Source organism: Monodon monoceros, unplaced genomic scaffold, assembly GCF_005190385.1.
Source record: "Monodon monoceros isolate NGI ecotype Baffin Bay Population unplaced genomic scaffold, NGI_Narwhal_1 Super_Scaffold_4, whole genome shotgun sequence".
Taxonomy (NCBI): Eukaryota; Metazoa; Chordata; class Mammalia; order Artiodactyla; family Monodontidae; genus Monodon; species Monodon monoceros.
This window is the reverse complement of record NW_021703781.1, coordinates 51,504,512-51,521,285: the sequence shown is the minus strand read 5'-3', so window position 1 is coordinate 51,521,285 and position 16,774 is coordinate 51,504,512. Positions and strand designations below refer to the sequence as shown.

General features: G+C 47.2%; 1 protein-coding gene across 5 annotated transcripts in view; it reads left to right on the top strand.

Annotated features, from left to right (window-relative positions):
- The window catches only part of PIK3AP1 (phosphoinositide-3-kinase adaptor protein 1), a 119,211-nt gene that overhangs the window by 97,222 nt on the left and 5,215 nt on the right, over nucleotides 1-16,774 (top strand). For all 5 annotated transcript variants that reach the window (XM_029244738.1, XM_029244739.1, XM_029244737.1 and 2 more), the window contains 3 exons: nucleotides 4,808-4,963; nucleotides 9,595-9,665; nucleotides 10,986-11,104. In XM_029244738.1, the coding sequence (XP_029100571.1) occupies nucleotides 4,808-4,963; nucleotides 9,595-9,665; nucleotides 10,986-11,104 (346 nt within the window). The remainder of the gene's footprint in view (nucleotides 1-4,807; nucleotides 4,964-9,594; nucleotides 9,666-10,985; nucleotides 11,105-16,774) is intronic.

The following is a 16,774-nucleotide window of genomic DNA, read 5'->3' as shown; positions in this document are numbered from 1 at the left end:
TGTTTTGCAAGCAATACAGCCTAGTGAATATTATTGATTTTGACTTTTTGAAAAAAGAGGGCTAAAGAGGATACAACCGTGGTAGAAAGTCAGAGGGGTCATCCTCAGACTCCTGCCTGGGTGACTGAGTTTTAAATGTATGCTGCTACTACCCACCCTTATACTTGTCTGCCTTCTATTTGAGAGGAGGAAAAAGGAGAGAAGGGAGAAAAGCTGTTTCAAGAGCTGCAGTCATCCTAGGGTCAGACAATAGAGTTCTAGGTGGTAGAGGGCTGAGGTGCTTTTTAAAACCAGAGCACATGAACCCAGAGGTCAATAGAAGCCTTGACTGAATGAAACATTTCAAGCTTTTAAATATAGGTAGTATCAAGAAAATTGCGATTTGGTGGGGCACGTGGTGTTTGGAGGCCGGTGAGTCGTAGTGTTGGAGCCGTGTGTGCTCAGCAGCCTGGGCTCCAGAACCGAGCCACTGGTGTCATCACACACGTACCACCCTCCCAGGCTCCACCTGGGCCCACTGGAGAGATGGAAGCAAGACAAACATGCATGCCGAGGAGTAGAGGGTTGCAGGCATGGGCCCTGGGGCCAGCAGGGTTGAGGTCAAGTTCCTGCTCACTGTTCACCCCTAACTTGCTGGGAGCCGTGGGCAAGACACTTCACCTGCCTGGGCCTCAGTCGTCATCTGCAAAATGGCACGAATAGAAGTGCCCGTCCAGGAGAGTCGCTCTGCAGATTCAGTGAGTTAGGGCATACACGAATAGAAGTGCCCGTCCAGGAGAGTCGCTCTGCAGATTCAATGAGTTAGGGCATAACTGGGGTCAGGCACAGTGCCCAGCACATGGAGGCACTCTAAAAACCACCCACACATCAGCTGGCATCCTCTTAGCCAGGGCTTCCCAGGGAGAGTGCGCTGAGCTGGGACTCACCATCCAGGGGCCAGGCCTGGAATCGTGGCTTTTGACACATTTTACAAAGTTCACTCAAGGCTAATCAGGCTCCGAATAAGTGATACCCACCAGTGGCTCTAGTCTAGATTAGAATGGTCCATGTCTAAAGTTTTCCAAAGGAACATGGGTTAGATGCCCTACCTTCCCTGCTACCCTACTCTTCAAGAAGCAGACCCCTGACCAGGATTTGGGGGTGGTGGTGGTGAAGGGTTAAGTATTTTTACTTTTTACATAAAGGGTTTTAATTAATGTCATAACTATTAAAAGATTAAACTGGGCTTCCCTGGTGGCGCAGTGGTTGACAGTCCGCCTGCCGATGCAGGGGTCATGGGTTCGTGCCGCGGTCCGGGAGGATCCCACGTGCCGCGGAGCGGCTGGGCCCGTGAGCCATGGCCGCTGAGCCTGCGCGTCCGGAGCCTGTGCTCCGCAACGGGAGAGGCCACAGCAGTGAGAGGCCCGCGTACCGCAAAAAAAAAAAAAAAAAAAAGATTAAACTATGTATAATTTGACACTGAACAAGAACGGCTGGGGGCCGCAAGTAGCCCACATGGGGAGAGTGTTCTGTCCATCAGCACCAAGAGTCTCCCTACATTTTTGTTTTTTATTTTGGTAAAATGTACATAAGATAAAATTTCCTATTTGCATGAAAATGTACAATTTGGTGGCATTGAGTACACTCAAAATATCTTACAGCCATGAACACTATCCATTTCTAGAACTTTTTCTTTCCTGACAAGGATTTGAGCTGATATGGGAGGTGATCCTAGAGAACACAGGAGCGGGTGGGAAGTGAGAGAGGAAGGAAAGGCGGCCAGCAGCGTGCAGTTAGCACCATGGAGACTGCAGCTTCATCTCCCCAGAGATGCTGGGGGTCAATGGAGAGCGCTCTGGAAGAGTTATCCCTCCCGCGGGGCATTTAGACACCAGCTCCCGTGTCTTTGGGTGAGGCCTGCTGGGAGACGGGTGCTTGTAATCCGGCTCCCAGAGAAAGCTCAGGCAGTTGCAAGTTGGACCCTGTACTGCCTGGTGAGGCCCAAGGTCATCAGAGCGTCTGCCAAAGAGAAGGCATCATTTACGGTTGAGTGAATATGATATACTAGATCTTTGCATAAAACTCGATTGTGTATTTAGTACATTCTAACTTGAAATTGCCTATTCTGGGGATTTTCACACTCAGGTGCTCCAGTGCTGCTGCATCCATCCTTGTAGGGGGTAGCAGGTAGGAACTGGGGCGCAGTTGGGGATGGGGTAGGGGAGTAGATTTAGATTGGAACAGGGTTTGGGGCCACTTACTCTGCTTCAACCATTGCAGCTCCTTTTTAAAAACTCCGTTTCCTATACTGAGCTTCTGTTTTCACTAGAGGAAAGAATCCTGCTTCACAAAAAACAAAAAAAGTTTGAAAACTGTCGACACAGGATAACATTGACCTATAGGAAAATTAGGGCCGATGAATGGCATTTCTGCTTGAAGGACCTTTTCCAGGAATGGAGGCCACTCCACTCAAGGACTGACTCTATTCATTTGGAAACCTCATTTGCCTTAGAAAAGAAAAACAATGGTGATTTTTCTTTAATTTGAGTTAAAAGACCAGGGACGATTAAAAAGTAACAGATTGTTCATAATAACTTGCCAGTATTTCTTCAGCCCTGGGGAGTTGTTTTCCTCTCGCTGAGACGGTGCAGAGCGCTGATGGTGTAGGAAATCAGAGGAGGGCTGGCTGACTCCCGACTTGCTGAACGGCCTGGCCCTGTGGAGGAGAATATCAGTATTCGTGTTCTGGGCGTGTCTGTGGCCACTGCACGGCGGGACCTGGAGAAGCAGGCTGGGTCCCAGGAGGCCTGGGTTCTGATCCCTGCTTTGTCACTGAATCACTTCATGATCCAGGCCTTTTCCTTTAACCACTCTGTGCCTCAGTTTCCTCATCTGTGCTTACACCCAGCTTATCTGCTTCACGGAGTAGCAAAGTTCAAGGGAGGAATAGTAACACATGTGAATGCACTTTGGCAAAAGTACTATGCGGTATAGTGATGATAATTACTTTTCCTGGCAGTGTCCCTTTGTTCAAAGAATATCCGGATTTTGTAGACACTTAGACTGGCTCTACTTGATTTTTTGAACTGTTGACTCCCAACTTTTTTCCTGTGTATTTTACTTTCCTTCCTCCTCGAACTGTTCAGAGTCGAAAATTGCTTCATTGAAGTGAATTAAGCAGACAGGAACCTCCCTTTAGGAGACTGTTGTTAAACAGCTCGGTCAAAGCTGGGGGGGGAAAACAGTGTCACCTGTTTGGGCTCTGAGCCACCATGGGCTCACACCCACGTGTGGGTACACTGGCTAGTCTCCACCCGAGTGCTTCCAAGCTTGGGTGGGTGCTTCCACTCACTGCTCAATTGTAAGCAAGAGAGCCCAAGGACATGAAAAAGATCTGTGTTCCACTGAGACCTGGAAAGCTGGGTTACTACTAGGACCAGACACTACGCTTGGAACCAAAGTCTCTAGGATGAGGAAAGCTCGAGCTCATGCAAACCAGCAGTCCACTGTTTTAATATTCTCCATGCAGAATGTTGAGCACACTTGGTCTACCCTGTCCTCGCACCTGCGCTTGTTTACCCGTTTACCCTTCTTGGCAGACCTCTGGCTTTGGCAAGCGGAGCCACCCCTGCCGCTGCGCTCCCTGAACTTCCTGCCACACCCATCCCTAGCAGAGGAGAGGCGAGGAGAAAGTGGTTCCTTGAGAATGAGACCACATGTCCCCAAAAGTCCCCCCCCCCCCCGCACTTACACCTCTTCGCAGAGGCCCTGCCCCAGGGCTTGGGAAGGTCCAGGGCCTCAAGGGGAGCCCTGTGACAGGAGATCACCTGGCTCTCACACTTCCCTGGAAAGGAAGCTGGTTTGGGCCCGCACAGATGTTTTGTTCCACTTGTCAGCTGGAGTTGTTCCCTGCTCATAGCACCCAGGGGTGGAAATCTAGGGAGGAAGAAAGACCAACCACTGGGCAGGGCTAAGCCAGTAAAGAGGTTAGGTTAACGCTTTGCAGGGCAAAGGGATAATCTACCCTTATGAATCTGTGGGGTCTCAAACCACTGATGAGCTGTGCAAGTCACCAAATCTTTCATGGGCCTGATGGATTTCCTTTCGTGAACTCTCTGGATCATTGCTGTCATTGTGGACCACCCACCTTTCATCCATCACTTACTAAGGGATTGAGAGGCAGTCTGAGTAGTGATTAAGGGCCTGGACTTTGGAGCCTGGGTTCAAATCCCAGCTGTCCCCCTTACCAACTGTGTGACAGGGACATGGGACACGCTACTTCACTTTTCTGTACCTTAGTTTCTATTGAGAATGTTGACAATAGTATTTATTTCATGGGTTTCGGGAGGATTCAAGGAGCTAAAAATACGGAAGCTCTTAGAACTCTGCGTGATGCACAGGATAAGCTATTATTACAATCAATGGCATTTGCAACCCCTCCTCAGAAAGGGAAGTAATTCAGAGGGGTCGACTGACTTAACTCAAGCTCCACAGCTGGTGAGTGGCAGAGCTGGGGCCCCGGATCTTTCCCTAATCACATGTTCTTTCTTCTACCTGATGCAAAAGCATTTCTCTGCCCTTTCTAACATTCCTCCACCCCAACTTTCTGTCAACAGTTGCCACACAGTAGTCTGTGGAGTTTCAGTGCTGAATTGGACAGGACCCCCACCCTCTCCCCCCTCCCTTTCTCCTCCTCCTTCCCCCTCCCCTCCCCTCCAGGCACCCTCCAGATTCGGGTGGAGGAGGTGCGTGGAGAGAGAGCAGCCCAGCAGTTTTGTAAATGGCATCCTGGTGCCTTAAAGCTTATCTCTTTTCCCTTTAATTCCAGACTTGGAGATCACAGTCCCAATTCGGCACTCACAGCACCTGCCAGGGAAAGTGGAGTTTGGAGTCTATGAGAGTGGCCCCAGGAAAAGCGTCTTTCCCCCAAGGGCAGAGCTAAGAAGAGGAGACTGGAAAACAGACAGTACCTCCAGCACAGCAAGTAAGCAGGTGGCCCGCAGGTGCCTTTGGGCCTTGGAAATGTGCTGTGTTATGAGCCCAGAAGATCTTACTTGGAGCCTGATCTGGGCTTGGGAGGTGTAAGAAATGGGGGACATTTAGCCTGTGAGGTTTACCTTTTTTAGGGCGCCAAAGATCCTTTATACAAATATCCCATGAAGCCAGATTGCATGATAATTATTACTCTATTGCTTTTATAAATGAAAAATCCTAATCATAATACTTGTTAATATTTATTGAGCATTTACTATATGCTAAGCCTCTTCCACAGATTCTCTGATTTAATTCTCATAATCACTCTACAGGATAGGTATTATCACCTCTATTTACCGAGGAGGAAACTGGAAACTTAGTGCCTTCCTCTAGGTTAAATAGCTAGCAAGTGGTAGTGCTGGGATTTGAACTCAGGTGGACCGAATCCAGGGCCAAGACTCTTGCCTACTGTTCTTTTTGCTTCATCTGTGCGAAGAGGAAGGAAAGGGCACAAAGTCAGAAACATTAGAAAACAGTGAACTCGGATTTGAGAATTCCAACTTTAGAGGCAAGTTGAGGATCTAATTGGGAAGTGTCTTCATTTTGGCTTGACAGCTTGAATAGGAGTCTGATTGCAACAAGGCAATACACGCTGATGTGCAGGCAGGAGCTGGGGCTTTGTTTCCAGATCCCGGGAGGTATTAGCTGACTTCAGACACACCAGCTTCACAAGCCAAATAGATCGAGTTTTGCTGCTTTCAAACACTTCAGTGTTATCAAAACAGCTAGGAGAGAAGTGAAAGAGCAAGAGACAAGCTGAATTTCAGGACTCACGTCTCCTTAAATGTCAGGTGGAAGACCCCCACATGGACGTAGGAACTGGAGGGTCACCTAACCCAGGGGTTCTTAATCTTTTCTGTATCACATACCCCTTTGAGAGTCTGGTATATGCTCTGGATGTGCTTCCTATAAAAATGCACATGTATGTGTTTACGCACACACACACACACACACACACACACAATTTTGCCCATCCATGGACTTAGGTCAAGAGCCTCTGAACTATTCCCCCTCCTTACTTTATTAATAGAGTATTTGTAACCCAGAAAAGGAAAGGGTTTTGCCCAAGGTCCCACAGCCAGTCAATGGCAAAATGAGAGTAGAACCCAGCTCTTCTCTCTGCCACTGTTACCTGTTGAAACAGACCCAAAGCATATCATACAACCACATGAGAAGCCTGGACTTAACAGAGAAGAAAACCTCCCCTTACGTTATGGGGGTGATAATGTGTATCACCCCCCCTTTAGGCAACTTAGAGAATTCTGATAAGTTCAGAAATGGGAGTGATCACAGGTGGCAGAGGAAGCAAGGGACAGGCAGGCAGCCGGCTCAGACGTGTCACAGAGGAGAGGAGACGTGGTGTAGACACTCTTGGGCTGAGGGCAGGGCTTTCTGGGATGCGGGAAGGGGAAATTTAACAAGATGAATGCAGAGTACTCACTTCAGGTTCAGATTAATTTAAACCATTTTATGCGTATGTTTTACTTTGAGTTAGCTTGGAGTGAAAATAGATTGGAAAGCATAAACTGTGCTTCTTACCTTGTATGGTGGCGTACTGCCCAGAGGTGGCTATCTTATTGGGGTAGAAAATGTTATTAAATGACAGGCCAGAGGATTTTATTCTACTCTGTGGCCATAGACTGCATCCAGGCCCTGTTGCACAGTTATCTATTGCTATGTAACAAACTTTCCCAAAATGCAGTGGCTGGAAACATAATCATTTATTTATGTCTGATTCTCAACTTGGCCAGGAGTCAAGTGGGAATTGTTCACCTCCACCCCCTGTGGTCAGTTGGGGTCACTCATGTGACTGTATTCAGCTGTAAGCTTGGCATGGGCTGGAGCATCCACGATGGCCTCTCACTCTCCAGGGACTCTCTACATATGGCCTCTAATTCAATAGCCTGAACTTCTTGTATGATAACAAGATCCATAAAGGGAGCATTCCAGAAGGACAAGCCCCAGTGTGCAAGTACTTATCGAGCGTTGGCTTGCATCACACTTGCTAACGTCACGTTGGCCAAAGTAAGTCACGTGGCTAAGCTGAGAGGGAGGTGAGGAAGAGGCTATACAAAGGTGTGGACACTGGCTGGGGGTGAGGGCCCTTGGGTCACTAGTGGATAATCTGCCATTTTGAGACTGGCGATGGTGATGGTGACAGCTGCTGTAATTAATCAAATGCTTGCTCTTACAGGCTCTGTGCCAAGCCTGTTACCGTGTGGCCTCACTCTATACAGCAGTGCTGTGAGACCAGGGAGCAGAGGCCTAGGTTAGGCATCTTACCCTGGCTCACCTGGAAATGAAGCAGGGCATCTGGGATTCACATCCAGATCTCTCTGTGTGCTCAACCATGGGGACATACTGCCTTCCAAAGAGAAACAGTTCCCAGGGCAAGGAGGGAGAGTGAGGATGGCCCAGCTCTGACCCACCAACTGCCTCTCAACCCCCGGAGTCATACCCTGAAAACAGCACTATTTTATTATGGTTCAGCTGTCATCTCTTGGGAACTACAGGAAAACAGTTGCAGGTTAAATCTGGTTGTGACTATAATTTTAAGCACAAAATATTAGTGTTATGTTTAAGAGAACCAAAGTTTCATTACGGAAAGACCATTGACCTTCTTCTAAGTTGTCTGGTTCAAGTTTCTTAAGGGTCATATATATAGGGTCATTTTTTTCCTCTCATTCATTCCTCCACCAAATATTGAGGACAGCCCTGTGCATATGGAGCTAGACTGTATACTGGAGACATAAAGCTGAAAAAGAAATAGGGTCTGTCCTCAGGGGACTTATAATGGAGGAGAGAAGGTATAAAAATAGTACCAGTTAGATGCTTGTCTGATCCTTCTTCCCTGGTGACAGAAGCCTGGCAAGGGGGTGGGCACTGCCCCTTTCCCCCAGCAAGAATGAAGATGATGGGGGCTGGGGCCAGAGCCTCCTACCGGTGGTGCAGTCCAGACAGGTTGTGGCCAAGCAGGTCATCAGCCTTGGAGAGGGGAGAGGGCCAGCCAGGGCTGATAAACCAGGAGCGAAGGCTCAAAGCCAAAGGGTGGGAGTTAAAAATTCAAGAACACCAAGGGAAGGGACAAGGGGAGCTGGCTGGTGCGAATTTCCAGGATCCTGGAGCCAGTGCCTGGACAGCTTTTTGCTCCCTCCTAGTGGATAAACTTTGGAAGGAGTCTGGTTCATTGTAGGGAAAGGGGATGAACAATGGTGAATGACGTGGGAGGCTTGGCTCCACAGGGGTGGGAGCCCGTGGATAGGAGGGTTTACTTCCATTTGGGGGATCTGGAAAGGTTTCGACAGCATTTGTCCTGAGCGTTGGGGACAGGAGCTTTTCTGTTTGTGGATAGGGGTGGGCTGGGGGGAGCAGGGAGAAAAGGACATTCTGGCTGAGCAAGCAGTGTTATGTGTGGGTAGCTGGAGAGAAAGAGACCGGGCCACGTGCTCCTTAATAGACTAACTCTGAATCCCCTGGTTTCTAGAAATATTTTCGACACATTATTTTAAATTTAAAAATCTGCCTCCGAGAAACAATCCAAAATTATAATCTTAACCGACTCTCGTCAAGCTAACATCTAAATTAATTAGGTCAAAGTTGGTACCATAATGAAGTCAAAACTAAGGCAATTTACCTATAAACTAATATGATGAGGAGCTATTTTGAGTGGAAATTCAGCAGACCTAAGATCTGGCAATACTGTTAAAGGCAATATTGGTAAATTAAAGTCAAAGTTTTAGTTGATTAGCTGTTATTCTTCCTTCTTCACTGCTAGACCAACCACGTTCTTGAGCTTGTTCTAATGCTGTGCTGCCCGATACCGTAACCCCTAGCTACATGTGGCTATTTACATTTAAGTTCATTAAAACTAAATAAAATTTAGTTCCTCAGCTGCACTAGCCATGTGTCTTACTAGCTACCAAATTGGATAGCACACAACAGAACATTTCCAGAAAGTTCTATTGGATAATGCTGTTTCAATGAGGTAGGTGATAAATCCTCAACTTACATCCTTGAGCACCTAAACTCACATAGTCACAGTTCCTACCCTGTGTGTAAATTATACTTTTGAATCTGTGCTTTGTGTTTTGTGTCACACTGGCTCCTTTTTAGAAGGTATGTATACATGTGTGATACTCGCACATGCCGTAATTTCTAAATAGGTAAAAAAAAACTTTAGCAACAAAAGTTGTTTGCAGATTTTAGAAATACCACTGAACACGTGAGAACTAGAGCGTCTCTGCTTTCTTGTCTGTCAGATCGGAGCTCTAATATCGGGTAGGGTTTTCATAGGGATTAAATGCAGTCGTGCTTTTAAAGCATGTAACGTGGGGTAAGCCCTCAGTAAATGGTAACTATAAAGCAAAAAGTGGTAATACAAAGATGAACCATTTCATTTTATGCTGAAAGAAAAACTGAACTCTAATAACATGGTAATGTTATTAGACGGCAGCATTTTGAAGAAGCCCGTATGCACAGCTTGTGTATTGTTTCTATCAGTAAGTGAGAGCTAGAGTTCTGCAAAATTTACTTTACCTTGAGACAATCCACAGTCCAGCTGATTTTGTTTGTGCCCTTTAGGCAGCGCGAGTAACCGATCCAGCACCCGGAGCCTCCTCAGTGTGAGCAGCGGGATGGAGGGGGACAACGAGGTGAGAGCCGGGGCCCGCACCCGCATATGTCTTGTCCTGGGGGTCGTTTCACTGCAGGAAATGGAAACCCAGGTGAAAGAAGCCCAACACAAAAGGTCACCTATTGTAGGATTCCGTGTGTATGAAATGTCCAGAAAAGGTAGATCCATAGAGACAGAATGCAGATTGGTGGTTACCAGGCCTGGGGGTAGGGGAAATGCAGGTAAACTGCTTAAGGGGTACAGTGTTTCCTTTGCAGGGGTCATGAAAATGTTTGGGGAGTAGATAGAGATGGTGGTGGCACGATATTGTGAATGTACTAAGTGCTACTTATTGTTCACTTTAAAATGGTTCATTTTATGTTATGTGGGTTTCACCTCAATAAAAAGAGGGGAAGAAAGGAAGAGAGGGAAGGAGGAAGGGTTAAGCCAAAAGGGGTGAGAGGGAACTGGATGAGTATCAGGGATTCCAGAGGCAGTGGTCACCTTTCGGGGCTTGGGTCAGGAGCGGGGCATGCCACAGCGGGAGCCACTGTTCACTGTACCCCCCGAGGCCACACGCTCTTTTGTCTCCTCTTCTCTGTGGGTATCTCCTTTTTCTCTCACTGCGCACTGGCCTTTTCTGCTTCTCCACATGGATAGTGGCAGACAGTTCCCCGAGAGCCGCAAGGTCTCTGAGCAGAGTGTAAGTTGCTGCCTTAGGCTGAGGCCCAGTTTGGGTCAGGGTGTGTATCCTGATCCAGTGACCAGCAGCTGGGATGTGCGGGTGAGGTCACGTGGGTCACTGCCAACCCAGGAGACTCCCTGAGGTAGGGCCCTAGGGGTGGGCCGCCCACCAGTGCACAGCTCGTATGACCCTGTGACTGAGGACCAGTCACCGTTCTGTTGTCCCAAAAAGGGACTTTTGTTTAAAAATAAAACTCCTCCAGCCCTATCTGGTTACATAGAGCAATGCTCCTCAAACTTTAACATGCATAAGAAATACGTAGGATCTTGTGAAAATGTGGGTTCTGATGGGGCAGGTGTGGGGAGGAGCCTGGGACCCTGTGGCTCTCCCAAGCCCCCAGGCGATGGTGATGTTGGTGGCCCACATGTCGCACCGAGTAGTGAGGAACAAGAGCGCGAATCGCTAGTGATAACTTGGGTCTGATGGTCTCCTCAGTGACTCTGGGAGTCAGTGTCAGTGGAAAACTGCCCTGGTATTGCTGGGTTGATTGTCAGTCAGTAAGCAACCTTCAGTCAAAGCCCGGGAAGGGCCGAGGAGCTTGTGGGATGGAGTGTGTCCAACTATGCTGCTGCTTAATGTGGTTTCCACCCTTCCTTCTCATCTTTTCTGCTGCAGGATAATGAAGCCCCTGAGGTTGCCAGAAGTCGTAGTCCAGGCCCCCCACCAGTGGACAGCGCACCCATCATGCCCCTCGAGAGGCCCCCCAGGGTGCCGCCCCGAGCCGCCTCACAGAGGTAACATCGAAGCTGACGGGACATTTTTTCCTCACTCTCTGAGTTTCAGGGGAGGGGAGTGTAGGATCTGGGGACATCTAAAATGACCTAAGAATAAGCACAGAGCTAGACTCACTGAAATGCATACTTTGGACACATTTCAATGTGGACTCTTCATTAACTTGAGGGATGCTTTATTCAGTTGCACATACTCTAAATAGCAAATGCAATATTTTGTCAGTGAAATACATCGGTAAAGGTCAAGGTTTTGCATAATTCTTATCTGGTTAGAATTCAGCTCCCGAATAACTAATTCCCTTGGCCGCATAGTGGAGACAGTGCCTTTTGGGGGCCAGGAGATAAGAAGGAATTGGGAGTGGAAATAAAGGTGAGAGAGGCAGCAAGGTGTGGTGGTGGGGAAACACTGCCTGGGGAAGTCTCCAGCAGCCACTTGTGAACTTGGATGAATTATTTAACTGTCACGTGCCTTACTTTCCTTGTCCATAAAATGGAGATAGTAGGAACTTCCCTGGTGGTCCAGTGGTTAAGACTCTGAGCTTCCACTGCAGGGGGCTCGGGTTTGACCCCTGGTCCGGGAACTAAAATCCCTCATGCTGCGCGTGGTGTGGCCAAAAAAAGAAAAAACGGAGATAGTCAATGAACTTCCTCACAGAGTCGTAAGGATTGTGTTTCTGGCCCTTAGTAAGAGCACAACAGTCTGAGTGTTTTTTATGCAGAAGGATGAGCCTATGGAGATTTGGAGCTGGGCATTAGACAAAAGAGTGTGACTGACTTATGGGGCTCTGATGTATGTCTTTGTTTGTGTTCAGGCTTCTGGCAGGAACCTTTTTAAGGTCTTCTGGAGTCACAGAAGAGGTGGTCAAAGCTAGCTTGTCTGCCAAGGCAGAAAGGAGCCTTTGGGAATAAAAGCCTAGGCTTGCCTTGGGAGTTTAATTCTTTGATGTCTGAAATACAATGTGGGGGGGGGGGGGGGGGGAGATTAAAAGGATGTTTTTTTAAACTAAGTTTTTTTTTTTTTTTCAATTTGAAACTTGTAACTCAAATGAACCTCATCAGTGAAATTTGTTGATAAAGTACCACGAGGAGGCTTTTCTTCTGCTTTTCTGGAAAGAGCAGCTGACCCTGCGCTGAGGATCTTTCCGTTTCTCCCCTTGCTATTACCGCTTTTCCGTGTGCTCCCAGCAACATTCACGTACTGACACTTGCTACACAAGCCTCCCTCGGACCCAAGCTGCTTCACACTCACGGAGCATGTTTCCCTGGTGTAGAATAGAGTTCACATATTAGAACATTAGCCCTAGAAGGAACCTTAGCGATAACCTAGTCCAGTCACCTGAATTTGCATAATGTTCTGTTGCTTGAAAATTATATATAGTTGGGGATTGGGGAGGGGTGTTTGTGGAGAGCAATTGTGGTAATAAATGCTAATATTTATTGAGCGCTTACTATGTGCCAGGTGTTCCGTTAAACACACTAAATGCATTAGCTCATTTAATTCTCTTCACAACTCTAGGTGGTAGATGTTTAGTGTTATCCCATTTTGCAGATGTAGAAACTGGGGCTTAAGACTGGATGGAGACTTTATGTCTGTGGCAAACCTAGGTGTGCCTGACTCCAGGGTCCAGTCTTTTAGTCATTTTGTTACACCTGTCCAAGGAGGTCCAGGTGTCATGGGAGAAGATACAAGATCTAAGACCTTTTATTCCTGAAGGTAAAACTTTGGAGGCAGTTATCTAATTGTACCAAGATTAAAAAGAATGTCAATCTCGAATATATAGCTACAAAGACTCTGTGGGATTTTGTCTACAGGAGAGGGAACAACCAGGGAAATGGGTTCCAGAAATTAAAGGCTGGAAACTGGGATGCATTTAATGTGTAAAGAGAGATGGCAGATGAATTGTTTTGGGGAAGTCTGGAAGCATGTTGTGATAAAGATGGGGAGAGAAAAGGAGGAAAACATATGTTACTAAAGAAGTGGTGTTTGCAAAGAAATCTCTGATAGAAACGGGGTTTGGGTGCATTTTTGGTGTGAAGATTGGAAAAGATGCAATTGTTCTGAAAGTGTGTATGTAATTTTCATAATAAAATGAGGAGATGTTTGAGCAAAGAATAAAATGGGCCTCTCTCCTGAATGCTTGACCCACTGACGGACAGGAGGGGAGGCTGACCTTGGTGGTCTCCACTCCACTTCCAGATCTGGGAATTGGCCACTCTTCCCCACTCATGTTCTCCTGAACCCCCCTTTCCCTCAAACAGCACATCCTGCTCATCACTCTCTCCCGTCCTGGTCCCTTCCTCTTCTCACTCTGCATGCTGTCCCCAGAGCTTGAATTGTCAGCAATGACTCCAAGTCTCCATCGCCATCTGTACCTTGGCCTTCTGTTTCCTACTGTTCATTGGGAACTTCACCAGGTGTCCAACCAAGATCTCAGACGCAGCCCATGCAAAACTGAACTCATCATCCAACCTGCCATCCTCTGCCCCAAACTGCCTTCTTCTCACCATTTCCCAGCCTGAGACGTGGCACTATTCTCTCTCTTCCCCAAGCGCCTGCCCCCGGGGTCAGCCTCCATCCCTGCCTCCCTCGAAGCTCCCCAGGCTCTGTTCGTTTTGCTGCCCTTGCAACTTTCAGATCTACCCCTCCTCTCCATCTGCCAGTGCCTGAGTTCATCCCTGTAGGCCCACACTCACCTCCCTGCCTCCAGTCAGTCCCTCCTCCACTGCACCAGAGAGTGCCCATTCTAGAGCAGAAATAGCTGGTGATGGCACTTCCTGGCATGAAAGCCTTAAATTTAATTCTCTATTTTTTAGCATGCCATGGCCCTGAGTCCCACCCCTCTCTTGTAGTCACTGATGTTTCCCCCTTAAGAATTCCTAGTGAGCTGTGTCATTTCGTGCTGTCTTTGCTCAATCTGTTCCTTTTGCCTGGAATGTTGTCTTCCTACTCCCTTCCGATCTCTGCTTAGAAAATTCCTACACATCCTTTAGGACTCTGTCCAAACATTACCTCTTCTGTGAAGCCTTCCCTGATGTTCCTATTCAGAGTGAACCTTCTTGTGGTTCCCCAAGTACCTCCATTATAATTCATCCCATGTTGTGGCCCTTGTTTACATATCTGTCTCCTCAAGTAGATGGTAAACCTCAAAAGAATAGAGATTGTTTTTGTTTGTTTTTTAAATTTTATTTATTTATTTACTTTTGGCTGCTTTGGGTCTTTGCTGCTCCGGCGCGGGCTTTCTCCAGTTGTGGCGAACGGGGTCTACTCTTTCGCTGCGGTGCGCGAGCTTCTCATTGCGGCGGCTTCTCTTGTTGGGGAGCACAGGCTCTAGACGCAGGGACTTCAGTAGTTGTGGCACACGGGCTTTGTTGCTCCGCAGCATGTGGGATCTTCCCGGACCAGGGATCGAACCATTGTCACCTGTATTGGCGGGTGGATTCTTAACCACTGCAGGGAAGTTCCTAGAGATTTTTGATAAGAAAAAAATTTTTTTCTACTCTCCCCAGCACAGAATGGAGTTAAATCAGTAATTGGCGCCGGCTAGGAATTTAGCAAATATTTATCACGCAAGCGAGTGAATAGGTGGATGGATAGACTGCTACTGCTTGGGTTGACAGCTAGCCATCAAGTCGTGTACCACAGTGCAGGTGGGTTACAGATTAGTGGAAAGAAGCTTCACATTCCCACCCGCTGTAAGTTCCTAATATATTTATACTTCAAAGTTAGGAAAGGCAGATGGTGACAAGGACAGGAGCAGATGCATTATATCTTTGCATGGCATTTCCCTTGCAGGGCATTAGTCCCTATAGAGTGGGCAGCTGACAATATCACACTCTTCATAGGTAAAGTCGTGCCAGTAGAGAAAAAAAAAAAAGCCAACATCTTGCTGAGCCATTGCCCCCTTGTTTTTTAATATGTTTTGCCATTTACTAGTGATTTGCCGATCACTAACAATCCATGCATTCCCCTTTCAGGCGTAGCCTAGGTACTGCCAAATCAGAACATGCTTCTGAAGGCCTCCTGGAGTACCAAGAGTTAATCCTTTAGCTGCTGACTTGTAAAGAGATCTGTGAAGTCCCTGGGGGATGGGGGGTAGTGGTCAGAGAGTAAGGGGACTTGGGCCGGAGGCTATTTACTAATAGGGAAGCTTAAAGATATTTTTAACAATGTTGTGATCATACAAAAGCATACCATCTAAATAATAGGCCTGCTTTAAAAGAATGTAACCAGCATCAGGATTGCTGGGTTCTTGAACCAAACTTATCAGCACAGACCTCACCCTCAACACGGTGGAGAAAGCAGCCAGTGCCCAGGTCTCTGGACTGCACAATCCTGTCTCCAGCTCCAACTTCCCAGCGTCCTGGAGAGGCCGTCTCCCCCACAGACCACCACTTGATTCTGATTTAATAACCTTTATTTCCATGGTTCTGATATGTCTGTAATCACAAACCCATTTCCCTGAGATGGAGCTTCCGATCCTTAGCTGGGTTGTTCATCAGAATGAAATGTGGAGATGGTTTGCTTGTAGACTCGCCCCAACTGCAGAGTCGGGCAGCAGAGGAAGAGGGACAGTAGGGAATCGTGACTCTCTTTGTGATGGAAGGTAAAATGTAAGGCTTATGGGGCATACATGGGGAGAAGTTCTAAGAATACATCTTTAATCATAATAATAAAATTATTAGCTTTACCTCTTGAGTGCCTACTCTAAGCCAAAAGTGCTATCCACTTTCCAACTGTCATCTCACACAGTATAGGTATCTGCAATTCCAATATAGATACCTACATCTCCAACATAGGTACCTTTACCTCTGTCTGGCAGATGAGAAAGAGGTTCAGAGAAGTTGAACTTATTCTCCAGATGTGTGCATAAATGCCTCTGCCATATGTTCTCATAGGTTCTGAATGTGCCCTATCGAAACTTTCAGTGCAGCGTACTGATTTTCCCTGTTGTCTGTCTCATCCATTATATTCTCAGCACCTTGAGGGAAAGTTCCATGCCCATTTTACTTGCTGATATATCCCACACCCAGGAGCAGATGCACAGTAGATAAATGTCTGTTGAGAGGAAGGAAGGAAGCAAGGAAGCCAGCCTAAGCTTACCCAAGTGATAAGTGGTATCACCTGGTTGTCCTTCAGCTTTCTCCTTTAAGCCCATGGTTCGCAGGGCAGGTCCGGCGATGGAAGGAGACTGTCCATTTGTTTTCTCTGGATAAAGAGACAACCACACAAAACCATCTACTCCCAGGTGCCACTGCAGACCCTCCTGAGGATGTCTGTTGTTATTCTTTTCTACTTCTGCCTCCCTCTCTGGCTCCTGAAATGGCCTGTCTTTTCCCAACTCTTTTGTCGTTTCCTTGACCTACGCAAACTTGCATTCAAGAGACATTTAGTAAATATTTACTCATTGATTCATTCAGTCCTCAAGTACGCAGTTCCAGGGTAGCACAGTTCAATTACGGCACCTGACAAAGCTCTCTTTCTTGACTTACTGACTTGCTTCCAAGAGAATTAAATATTGGTTTTACAGCACACATGTGGAAATACCATCTGTAGTTGTTGAACCCTCTGTAAATACATTCACCCAGGTCTCTCTGGAGTATCATTTAGTACCGTTCAAAAACCATCTAGGCTAACGTGGAGGGAGGCTTCTAGGAAAGCAGACATGGAGTTGG